The 13399-nt window shown below is 38.1% G+C and overlaps 1 protein-coding gene across 1 annotated transcript; it reads left to right on the forward strand.

Annotated features, from left to right (window-relative positions):
- Positions 1-6531: 6531 nt before the first annotated feature.
- LOC149286816 (proton-associated sugar transporter A-like) lies at positions 6532-12759 on the forward strand. The gene is made up of 8 exons (XM_089493778.1): positions 6532-6925; positions 7299-7391; positions 7805-8029; positions 8303-9027; positions 10348-10501; positions 11188-11364; positions 11810-12015; positions 12493-12759. The coding sequence occupies exons 1-8, from the start codon at positions 6532-6534 to the stop codon at positions 12757-12759; spliced, it is 2241 nt and encodes a 746-aa protein (XP_089349904.1).
- The last annotated feature ends 640 nt before the right edge of the window (positions 12760-13399 follow it).

Genomic DNA, 13399 nt, shown 5'->3' on the forward strand with positions numbered 1-13399 from the left:
AGGGTCTTTAGTTTGATACAAAAAAAAAAATATTACTGTGTATGTAGGAGCTAAAAAAAATACATTAAATAAAACATTAAAATACACAAGTTTGAATTTTAATTATATTATCACAATCGTGATGTTTTGGGGGGGAAAAAATATTTAGTTGACCATACACCCCATGGAAATTACAGCCCTATCTGCCGATTTTGTTTCCTATGTCATGGAATGTTTATACCTATGGCTGTCGATAAAGAGAAGGAACCATGGACATTACCTTTTAGCCTCCATCTCTTTTGTATCTGGAACGGGAATTAGCTAAGTCCACCAAACCCCCAGGTATCTAGCCTTCACGAAGACCAAGCACCACAGATGGTGTATCTTCTAAACCATGGTAACAAGTAGCTTTGTTAAAAGATACGTTGACTTAGATGTTTAAATTTTGTTGCCATCTTTATGACAGATCCACTTATTTTTTCTTCTACAAAGACATGAAAACCAACCTGCAATTAAAGAAGAGTCTTTCCTCGTTGCGCATACACTATCCATCACAAGAGTCAAGAACCATAAGAGATAGATTTCTGAATTGACCGGTGACATTTCCAAAAAAAAAATAAAAATGTATTTTTCAATCTCTTGTTTTTCTTGGCAGTCCGCAAACCTTGTAATTTGCCATATTTCTGTTTTCTAAATCTCAAAATATTGAACATGAGCTACAAATATTTTTCCAGATACTTAATGGGACAAAATAGCCCAGTATGCAATATGTTCAATATGATATATTACAGACTGTATAGTCAGAACGATTGAATAATTAGCATTTTAGAGGCTATTCATTTTTATGTAAGCCAAGTCTTATAGCTTTTTAAACGTGCCAGATGTAATAATATAAAAATGGTAGGTGGTGGGCCATATGTTTAGGTATTTACAGGGGTTTACAGGGATAACGATGCATTAGAGGCTATAAATCTTTAGTTCTGTAGTTAGTAGCATACATTTGTGTGTGTATATATATATATATATATATATATATATATATTATGTTTATATTGATATATTGCTTGATAATAAATCACTGATCATCATTGTATTACTCCAGGTCCCCTAAGTGTTCCATTTAGGTCCTCTATGGGCCAACTACAAAGAAGATCTCTTGTCTGCCCAACTAGCCCATGGGGCAATGACACACCAAGGGTCTTAATCACCCAAAATGGCAATCTTGCCCATGGTTTTCTCTATAGGCCTGGTGCAATTTGGGTTATTTTGGGCAATATTGTGTTGTTATTGGATTTATATCATCCTTTTAGGTTTTTCGCTCCACTTTTATATTGTATTAGTTTCTCGGCATTGGAAGCAGTGCATTGAGGCGACTTCTTTCCTTATATATATATATATTTTTTTTTTTACAATTTATCAGCCATGATGACTTTGTATTGGTTTATACTGAAAGGTCATTGCCATAGAAACCAAAAAAGCTTTGTAATCGTTTCTGTGTTATTTTTATGTGATCAAACCTTTGCAAGAATAGAATGATAGATCTGCTAAGGTTTATTTGCCTAACATGCGAGAAAGTACAATTAACGCTTTGTATAGAACCTTTAACATTTTAGACTTTGCTCCATCATTCCTTCTTCTAAACATGGTCCTGTAAACTTTGACATTATCGGCATTCGTCATGCTAAGTACCACTGAAATCCAAGCCTATCATTTATAAAGGCTGACACAAAGTTGCAAAACAATAGTATCTTTTATACAATGTTTTGTGATCTATGTTAAACGGATGACATCATTGTGCTCATTCTCTGGCACATGGCAGAAGCAGGTGTTCAAATACGCTTCCCTAGCAAATTATTATGGATGACTTGAGTCAACAGTTCTTGAAAGGTTTGTTACACAGTTAGCCTTTTATTAGAGACAGATTAGATATAACTGTGTCCACCTGTTTCATTGGTAGCAAAGAGGAATTAAAGGTAACCCAAGACCCTAAACTGATGTGATAATAAGACAATAAGCACATTATCAAAAAAAAAAGTAAAGGATATTAGTTTATAATTTAAGTTCTTGGTCCATGCAGCTTATCCTGGTAGGGCACAGGATTATTGGCAGTGTGTGTATGTGTGTGCGCTTTAATGGTACTGTTCCAGCTACCCTGCTTCATTTGACACCTTTCTAACTAAATGCACCATTAGACTCATTTTGCTTGGAACATTCATTGTCATGTGACACAAAAGCAGAAATTCATAGGCTGTTGCCAAGGAAGCGAGAAAGCGTCACAATATCTGTTTTGCCTTTTTTTTCCTTATGGTTTATTTCTACTTAGTTTGAAGCACAATTGTTTTGTCTAAGTGGGACAGCACTTTTAAAAGTGAATTTGCAAATGTTTTCTCCACCAAAAAAAGGAAAATGCAACAAACTGGTTCTGTACAAAGTCAAATTTCAATGATGAAATGTTTCTCTTGGAAGAAGTATCTCAATATAGCGACTGAATGAGGATAATAATAGAATGAGTGAATGACATCCTGTTGATTCTTATTATTCTCCAAAGTAAAGTCAATGTATGGATTAGAATTCTCAGTTTTTGTTACCTGCATGCTTTTTATTAGCTTGAAGTTGATGATATGTTCGATGTTGGTTCCACCTAGTGGCAGAAAGAGAGATTACACTGGTTTGAGTTAAATTGTCAATTGAGTTGGCGGAGAACTATTCTGAAGGGGTTGTTTCAAAGTGAAAATGTAGCAATTCACAAGTTTTTCTTCTTGAGAATCTTTTACCAGTTTATGTGAAATCACTGAGGACCTGCATGTGCCACATTCCTTCTGTGAATTGCAACAGTCTAGAACTCATCTTTAACACAATACTTTCAACTCAACACCTGGTGAAATTGTTTTCCAAAAAAGTTCTCATGTACAATAAGTTTTCCGCCGCACAACTGCAATAATGTAACAAATATCATTTTTAATATTTCTTCTGCTTCCAAGTCACCACAGGGTTAAACAATGGCATGTCGTTATCCAACAGCTATATATATATATATATATATATATATATATATATATATATATAAAAATATATTTTTATATATATATATATATAACTTCATTTATCTTACCACACACACATACAGTATGCACAGACATGCAAGTACAACCTAATGCATTCATACAGACACATCCTCATATAAATACACACACACACGCTTACACTCTGACTTCGATACAAGTTCCTACCAGTATAGACTATCTCTGCTCCTGTGACTGGAGTCTGCTGGCTTAGAACCCTGGCTCCACAACTCTGAACATTCTCTTTGGCTGATCCCATCACATAATAGTAAGTTCGAAGCTCCCTCTACTATCACTGATCATACTCCAAAAATTAAGACTGTCTAGTCCTCTGCTTGTACCCTGCTGCTGGTGATGGACCCTTTGGACCAAGCTGGACCCCACATCATCCAGCAGAGCAATCACTGAATTATTGCTATGCTACGAATATGACCGGATCATTTTCTCTACCCGCCATAAAACCTTTCAGCATTACTTGATCATCGTCTTATGTTATGCCTGGCCTTATGCTTATTCCATACATGTTTTAATTCCCTTGGTGCATTAACATTTCCCACTTCTGCTGGAAGGTGATTCCACGTCTTCATCACTCTTTCTTAACAGGATGTTGCTGCCACCTGCTGCCAAGTGTGGGATTTACCTTATTTGTCCTGTTCATAATTATACCCAGAGGTTTGAGGTAATAGTTTTTAGAACTCCTTAAACTCATTTATTATTTCAGTAAGTCTAACTGTTGAGAAGTGTTTGTCTTAAAACTAAGGGACATGCTTATAGGAGTTAACTGAGATTTGTGGCAGGAGGTGACAAATTTAGCACATTTAATTAATTTCACTCCTTTATCCCAGCCTATCATAAAACCCCAAAACAAATATCCCTTTTTTATTTGTTTGATAAAAAAAATGAAGACACCGATGATTAAAAAAAATAATGTTTTAATTATTTGTCCATCTCCCTAATTAGTTGAAATTAAGGGTTGAAACATAATTTAAATATTCCTGTCTTAAATGAGGATTTGCTTGAAAAAAAAAACCAAGATACTACTCTAGTTTTAAATATTACCTTCTAGATTGTAAATTCCTATGAGCAGGATCATCCCTGCCTTTTGTTTCTGTTTGGTCAAACTGTAATGTGATACACGACTTGTTATGTTCTGCTTGCTTATTCGACATCACTGCGGAATATGATGGCGCTATGCATAAAGCTTTGAATAATACCTGTACCGTCTGTGTCCCCGCCTGCCGTGAAACAATAGAATGGAGAAAGGCAGAGAATCCCTGCGTACACCCAGCAGACACGCTTACACCAGTGATGTAAGCACACATACCTCCCCCACCTCTACACAGCCAGAAGGAGGAATCCTACATGGAAGAAGACAGGGAGAAAGGATGCAGCCTCATTTGCCTGAGGATCCCCATCTAGAATTAGCCATGCACTGAATGACCATTTTAACAGAATGCCCATTCATCTAAAACCACAGGTAAAGACTGATTCCACCATTCCACCCACCAGTGTTTATCCTCCAGGCTTGATTTATTTTTGGGGGGGTTAATACATTGATGCCCGGGTGTATTGTTTCTGTATTCTATAAGGGTCTTTTGTTCTGTCTCTGTGATTTGAGCTGTATGCGGCCAAAATAATACAGAAATGAATACGGCGCTTGATAGAATTGCCGTATAGAATTGGTTTGTATCGAGGTGTAGATTGTTAGAAGAAGCTTCTGACCGGCTATTAGATGCATGATGCATGGTTCACGAGATGCTTTACGGAATCCGTTGGCAAATTCTAGCAATTGTAATGTTTTGCTGTGATGAATGTAACATTATTATACATAGTATCATCAGAGCTGATAATATTGTTATTCATTCATTTTTTTTATATTACATTCCGATACAAGCTTGCGTTATCAAGAAGATTTTAGATTACAGTATCAATAAATCCTAATTATTTAAATGTATATTATAAACATATCTAGTTCGCCGTAAGCACAGTTAACGAGAAGACAAGAAGACCTCTGCAAGAGATCCAAAGACGGTCTGTACTGGGATTCATTCCCACGCCTCTCTGCACCAAGCAGTGTCCTTGTTAGTTTTTGCCTCCATGTCAACTGGCCAAGACCCAATTAGTTTTAACCTAAAAGACGTTCACGTTTCCGGGGGGAAAAATAAGTGATTTTTACTGCAACCTTCAGGATAACACTTATTGTATAGAATTTTAAGTGATAGGCCCAAGACGTTTCCAGTTTATCTTGTTGTGTGGCCTAGTCATCTCTACTGATGCTGACTCAGCATGTGGGTTAATGTGCTACTAGGTTGGATTCAGTCGATTAAAGGTTATTCTAATTAATCTCTCTATATAAATAATATCATATCAATATCTTTATAAAATAACGCTGAGTAACCAGAGTGTTCCGAGTGTCATTATTCTGATTAAGTTAACCCTAAAAAAAAGGTGGAAGCAATTTTCTTTAATGTAGAACTTGGTTATTTTGTTTCTATGAATGTTCAGAATTCTAAGCTAAACAACCTGCGTAGACAGTGGTGTGATTGTACAGAAACATAGCATATCATAGATAACATTTTTTCAGGGTCTCGGAAAGATTGGACCATGTGTATGATCGTGAAGATGAGACAAAGATTTAAATACCATACAAAACTAATTTGAGATGGGAAAACCGTAGATGTATGTTTTCGTCATTATGGGGTCCAGTTGGGTCTGGTTGGTATTCTTCTATGCACAAGAGAGCAAGGAGGTCCACGTCTGGACTTACCTTATATGACCTCTGGACTTACCTTATATGAAGCAGTTATATGTTTTTTTAACAAAATCAAGTCATAAATAAAATTATACACAAGTTAATGTATTGTCTTCCAATTAGAGGGCCATTTACCAGATACGGTCTTGTTTTTAGTGAAAACCCCAAGCTTGTTAAATTCCATTGACATTGTGTGACAGGCACCACACGCCTAATTCCTTCCTCTATTAGGAAGCAACGCCATTCCTATGAAACCACGAGCCTGATCTCTATGATTTCACAAAATACCAGTGTTTTCTGCCCAAAAGTCAGGTATGATAGGACACCAGAGAGTGGGTATTTGAAGTTTCTGCACTACTTTTGAAGGTCTCTTCATTCGTGTAGGACAATTCATGAATGGTTTGTGGATTTTCTACTTTTCGCAAAATATATATTGTTTTTTCGCTCAGGTCTACTCTAGTATTCACTAAGATCAATAAGAATGGCAGCTCAAAAGCACTCTTCTTTGAGCTAATCTATTGATCTATGCATTTCTAACCTATTGATCCATGCTTTCCTTCTATATATTGGCTCTACTTCAAGATGGAAATGCTGTATCCTTACGGGATACAGGCTGTCCCTTATTCGGACAGCCCTGATTTAGACAATATCCATGCATAATATAATATAATATAATAAAAGTATATGCTTTTTGTTAAAACGTGTTTTCTCTTCGTAGATATAACTTTTCTGTCCATAATGACTTCATCAGTGACTTGCCCACCAGCGGACACTGTCCTTCCCAACCTGGTTTCACAAGAGTTCTGGAGGTCCCAGGTTTGTGGATACTCTACGTCTGTTGCAGGGCACATAAGCCACCGGGCTAACAATTTCAAAAGACACCCAAAGAGAAGAAAACTCATCCGGCCTTCGCCTCCTCCGCCACCCAATACCCCATGTCCTCTTGACTTGATTGACTTTGTGGATCTTCACCCTCGTAGATCTTTCTTGGAACTTCTGTTCAATGGCTGCATTTTATTTGGAATTGAGTTTTGTTATGCAATGGAAACCGCTTATGTCACGCCGGTTCTGTTACAGATGGGCCTTCCGGATGAGTTCTACAGCATGGTGTGGTTTATCAGCCCCATCTTGGGTAATCAGTTTATATATTCTTTTGGGCCAATAAACTATAAAACAATATATCATCCGTTCATCAACCTTTGGTTGGGAACTGTTAAAAAAAATAAGTACTTTTTATTTTGAAACTAAACAACAATTTTAAAATCAATTATGCTTTTTAACATTTTTATATATTTATTTTTTTAAAAAAAAAACTAAAAATTCTGTTCTCATTGATGGTAAACAGAAGTGTATGGGAAAAAAATAATAATAATATATATATATATATATATATATATATATATAGTACCAATTTCTATTTATTGTGCTTTAAACCGTCTCTTGTATTATTAACACACGATCAATATCCTATCGATAATGTTAAGGTATTTTTTCTTATATCGTAGGTTTTATGCTTCAGCCTCTCCTGGGGGCATGGAGTGACACATGTACATCAAAATTTGGGAGGAGGCGTCCTTTCATTCTCGTCCTTGCCATAGGTGGGTATTCAAAACTGAAAATGTAATTGACATCACACAATTTATGAAGTTTTTTGTTCTGAAACAAACATATACTTACATTTCTTAATTTTATTAAAAATATTATTATCGTAAAGATGTGCATCAGTTTTATTGTTTCCGGTCCAAATTTTTTTTTTTAATATATATATTTAAAACTGCAGCTGCAAAAAAAATTCTGCGTTTATGTATTCAGTTATAATTTAAAGGTTTAATAATAGGGAAAAAAACAATGCTTCCAAAAAAAAAGCTCGGGAGCACAAATGAATATATTTTGTATTTCGCCGTGTTCCAGAATATCTCATTCTCGCGTTCCGTGAAGAGAGTCTTGACTCACAGCCTTTGTGGTGGCTCGTTGCTTGTTCTTGACATATCTGTGTCCGTCTTTCCTCTAGGAGCTTTGTTTGGACTGACGTTTCTCCTCAACGGACGAGATATTGGCCTGTCTGCGTCCGACACAGTGAATGACCACAAATGGGGTCTCATCCTCACCATCTGTGGAGTCGTTCTGATGGATTTCAGCGCAGATTCTGCAGATAACCCAAGCCATGCTTACATGATGGACGTATGTAGCCCGGAGGACCAAGACCGCGGCCTCAACATCCACGCCTTGCTAGGAGGTATGTGTTCTATTGTTCAAAACAACGAGGAGGCCAATTTCTAGAAAAAAAGTGAAGAAAAGTGAGGTTTAAGCCGGAGAATTCCCCGAGCGTCTTGGGTTCTCTACCGTTACATGGTAGAGGTTTGTAGTTTATGTTTATTTTTATCATCTTGATATACATTGTATTGGGTTTTCTCGTTTTGGGAAATTATTATTTTATTTACTTATTGTTTCATACAGCGCCATCGTATTCCGCAGCTCCGCACAAATTAATTTTGCTGTAACCCCACAGGCCTCGGCGGTGGTTTTGGATATGTCGTTGGTGGAATAAACTGGAATAAGACGAGTTTTGGCAAAGCCATGGGAGGACAGCTGCGAGTTATTTATATCTTCACGTCTATAACGCTGACCATTACCACCATCTTAACCCTACTTAGCATTCCAGAAAGGCCCATCCAGTCCTTTAGCAAAAAGAAGAAAGTGATGAAGAGCCCGAGCCTACCGCTCCCTCCATCCCCTCCGGTGTTTTTTGAAGGAAACGAACATCAGAACCACTCTACGCAAAACCCGACTCAACTCTACGCAAGCTTGACCAGCCCAATATCTCCCCTCAGTCCTCTCACTCCAAAGTACGGCAGTTTAATGAGTAGAGACAATTCCCTAACGGGGATTAACGAATTCGCTTCTTCGTTTGGGACCACAAACATCGATAGCGTTCTCATAGACTGTTTCACGGGAAGCCATGAGAACTTCATAGCAGGCCCCAGTAGCCTGCCGCGGCAGTCCAGCAGTCTTCCTCGAGCGCCCGACAGCCTGCGTTGCGGAAATATGGGCTCGGCCGAAAGTATTGCAAGTCCTGGAAGCGAGAGAAAGCATTTAAGAGTCGGCTCACTTGACGCGGCAAAGGCCAGGTCTTCGGGGATCCTGAAAAGGCCGCAGACCTTGGCTATTCCAGATGTGGTCACGGCGACATGCCCCGAGAGCAGCAGGCGGCGGAACGTGACGTTCAGTCAACAGGTAAAGGAAATTCGGAAAATCTATTTCGTCTCTTCTAATTTTGTTAAAGGTTTTGCCGTTAAGACTTGAGGAATCTCTCTAAGAGTCACAAGGTATGATGAGAATACCTAGAAACTCCCTGGATTTCCCCCAGATGCCATTATGTGAGGTCTCCATAATATTCTTTACGACATGAAAATTAAGGAAAAAAAGAACAAAATACCAATTATTTGCAGTAAGAGAAGGTCCAAAACGCTACACATTTACGTTGACCAGAGCCACTAGGCATTCCCTTCATTTAGGAGACCAAATTTCTTCTTTCTAACTCTTTGCTTTTTGCCTCTATTCTTTCTTTTCCCCATCTTTTACCCTATTATATAATGCGCTCAGCATATATATAATAAATATAATTATTGTCAAACTATACCCAGAATACTGAATTCATTATGAGCACAAACAGGTCCTCCTAGCCCTTTCCGCCCTCTTTTTTCAGCATCACTTCTCGGGTAGGTTTCTTCCTATAGGACTAAACAAAAAAATCCATGAATTAATGAAATAACTCCTTTCATTGTCTAATGACGTCGGCAAAACTATTTCATGGGCTCTACTATAGAAAAAATATATAAAATATATTACATATCCTCATCAACTATGTAATCTCTGTAACAAATGGTTGGAAAAATTCTATAATAATCTATATTAAAAAAAATTATTAATAAACAAATATATATATATATATATATATATATATATATATATAGTCCTGGTTGGAGTACTTTTTCATGTCTGAATGTATGTAATTTTTTCCATTGTCTAGTGAGCCACAAATTCCAACAAAAATTGACGTCAACAGTTAGTGAAATAGTAATGAAAATTCAAAAAAAAATTATAATAAACACATTAGGATGCATGGACAAAAGTCCTTTGTTTACAACAAAGACTACATTATGCGAAGGGCACAAGGGGCCATAGAAAAAAAATAATAAATATTTAAAAAGTTTGAACGCATGCAAAAAATTTGCTGGAAGAAGCTCTATATTATGCATGAAAATATCATCTACAGCTTCGATTTCAGGCAAGGATTTGTCAAAATGGAATGTTTTCAAACTTTTATTTTTTTACAATTTTTCTTGGGGCCGTTTTAATTTATTGTTAAATTTCGATTTTTGGAAATTTGTGCAAACCCCGCGGGGTACAGATTTTGAAAAGCGTTCTGTAACCATGGCGACGGCTGTTCCTGTGATTTAGGGAAATGAAGGAAGTTCTGCATGATTAATGGTACGTGGTTTGATTTCTAGGTGTTTCTGTATTCTATGCTGATTTGGAGTTCTTATGGTGCAGGTGGCTAATATTTTGCTGAATGGCGTAAAGTACGAAAGTGAGCTCAATGGATCGAGCGAGATGTCTCAGCAACCACTTTCTATGAGACTTTTGTGTTCATCCATCTGCCACATGCCAAAGGCCCTGCGCAACCTCTGCATCAATCACTTCCTAGGTAATGCCATGGTTACATAGTTACTTCGTTACATGGTCCATTCATACAGTCCGTCAAGCTCAGCCATTCCGCAAACCCATGTGAGTCGATACAGAAGAAGGCAAAAAAAACCACACACATGGCAATACACGGCCATCACAAGGTGACTCTGTCGCTTTAAGGCCAGCGGCCACCTGCTGACGTGATGCGGCCGGCTGATGGATATCCACAGCCGCATGCCATGTTTTTATTCCCACGTAGCGTCGGCCGGGCATGCCTAGCTGATGTGCCATTTCATACATTTATAATAAAACATGGCTTTTTTCCTCGTTAACAAAAATAATTTGTGATGCGAGACGACGGTGCCTTTCACATAACGATAACATCAAAAACCCCCTCCCAGATGACTCCGAATTAAAGATTTTGAGCCATTTCCATAGGCTTTTTCTACATATAACCACCAGGGCCTCTAGAGTAATAAAAGCTAAAGGCAACATATACACAGTGACTGTATCCCGTCTGTGCTCCTTCTATGTAGTCAATTTTTTTATTTTTTTGGTGACCCTCGCTGCACTTGCCACGAAAGATTTGCGACACTAAATCATCCAACCTCTCTTTGGCTTGGCCTCCTCTCGTTATAGTTTTGACTTATTCTGATTATTATAAATGCCGCTAAAATTCCGCGCTTACTTTTTTTTTTTATACAGGATGGCTGTCGTTTGAAGGAATGCTGCTATTTTATACCGATTTCATGGGGGAGGTGGTATTTCAGGGGGATCCAAGAGCCCCTCACGATTCCGAGGAGTACCACAAATATAATAACGGTGTGACCATGGGATGCTGGGGCATGTGTATATACGCATTCAGCGCCGCTTTTTACTCGGGTAATTCCATGTTATTGTTTTATCCGCAAGCACCAAAAATGATTTCAAGCAAGTTAACCCCTTAATGACAACGCGTACGGGCTCAAAATGCATTGTTTTCAATGGGTTTAGGGACCGCCCATTGTCCTTAAGGGGTTAAATAGCGCGATGACGCGCGCCTCCCTTTAACATCTTAGAAGGCGCTGATACATTGTAATGTTAACCCTTTATACGGCCTTTTAATTGATGTAACCCTTTTCCGGTGACATATCCACATTCCCTATACCTGCTGCGGCCCCTGTCCCCAATGCTACGGTATCAAGTCCGATTTTGCCTTTTTTCCCCCTTATTTAGACGATAAGTCCCCTTTTTAGGAAAAATAATCACCAAATGTGTGCATTCGGAATCTGACAGCATTCCACGTCCGTCTGACATTTCTAACATGCTATTTTATTTGTCATTTTAGCCATACTGGAAAAGCTCGAAGACTATTTCAGCGTCCGCACCCTGTACTTTATTGCCTATCTCACGTTCGGACTGGGCACCGGCCTCGCTACCTTATCGAGCAATTTATATATCATTTTAGCTCTCTGTATAACACACGGCATCTTGTTCTCCACGCTCTGTATCCTGCCGTACTCCCTCCTCTGTGATTATTACCAGAATAAAAAGGTAAGTTTTAGTAAACATCCAGCAGACATATTTAGAAATTTAAATGGCCAAAACCTTTTTAAAATCCAAACCAAAAACTTAAAACATACACATTTTGTATATTTGCAGAGTTTTTTTTATATAATATAAAAAATTTGAAAATGGCTCTGTATTAATACAACATTTAAAAAAAATTTAAAAAATTTAAAAAAGTCATTGTTTTTCTTTTTTCCCTTGATACATTCTGTTTTACTTTGTTACATTATTCTTAACTGACTTTCGATAAGGTTAACTTGGTGGTTGTGTATGGGGGGGCTAAACGGCATAACGGGGGACCGCTGACCCACCCATTCTGTGCCCCCGAGTAGACAAGGCCTCAATCAGAACCAATCTTGGTGTCTCTGTTCCACAATGTACATAGGCGTAATGTATGACATCATACATTGGGGGGGGGCTACATCCTGAGCCAATTGTTTGATATATTTGTTTCTCCGTCAGTTTGTAGGTTCCAGCGCAGACGGAACGAAGCGTGGGATGGGGGTGGACATCTCCCTCCTAAGTTGCCAGTATTTCCTTGCACAGATCCTGGTATCTGTCGTGATGGGACCTTTAACGTCTGCGGTCGGCAGCGCCAATGGCGTGATGTACTTTTCCAGCATCATGTCTTTTGTTGGCTGTTTTTATTCCTCCTTGTTTGTCATCTACGATATTCCGCCTTGCAGAGAATACGAGGACGAACAGCAGCCCCTTTTACTCAACATCTGACCCATCGATGGATGGACAATTTTGCAATTTCGACTCATTTCTTGTTGTTTTTTTTTGGCCCAGGTGTGAATTTGTGATGAAAATGCTTGAAATAAAGAATTCTTCACACTACTAACTATTCTTCTTCTTATACATGTGTGTACATTTTTCACGTAGAATACTGTGTTGTCTTATGTTTCTTTTTATTGATTTTGTAGAGAAATTTGGACCTTTAGTACAGTTTTTTATATATATATATGCCAAGTCCTACTCCACAGCACAAGGTCTAGTTGCTAAAATATTTAAAATATTATATTTTTTCATATTTGAGGATTCCCTTGTAAAATAAAACGCATCGAGTCTCTGCCAACGTTGACCTAAATTCAATTTGGAGTCTTTTGTGGTCTTCCCTATGTTGATGAAACTCAAGGAACTCAGACTGAGCAGAGTTCTCAGGTTAAGCTTCTAAGATGAGTCCCTCAAGATACGAAGAGTTTCAGCCTCGTTAAAACGTAGTGGTTAGTGAACAGTAACCCAATATCCAGAGATTTCTCCTATTGTTGGGCGCCGTGTCTGCTACGTTGTGTCATACTCATTCTCTCCTGGACTTTGCTCTAGCAGTTTATCAGTCTTGGCTTCTCCGGCATGGAGCTTCGGTTTT

This window comes from Sceloporus occidentalis, unplaced genomic scaffold (genome assembly GCF_023333645.1).
Source record: "Sceloporus occidentalis isolate IW3139 unplaced genomic scaffold, rSceOcc1.0.p SCAF_66, whole genome shotgun sequence".
Taxonomy (NCBI): Eukaryota; Metazoa; Chordata; class Lepidosauria; order Squamata; family Phrynosomatidae; genus Sceloporus; species Sceloporus occidentalis.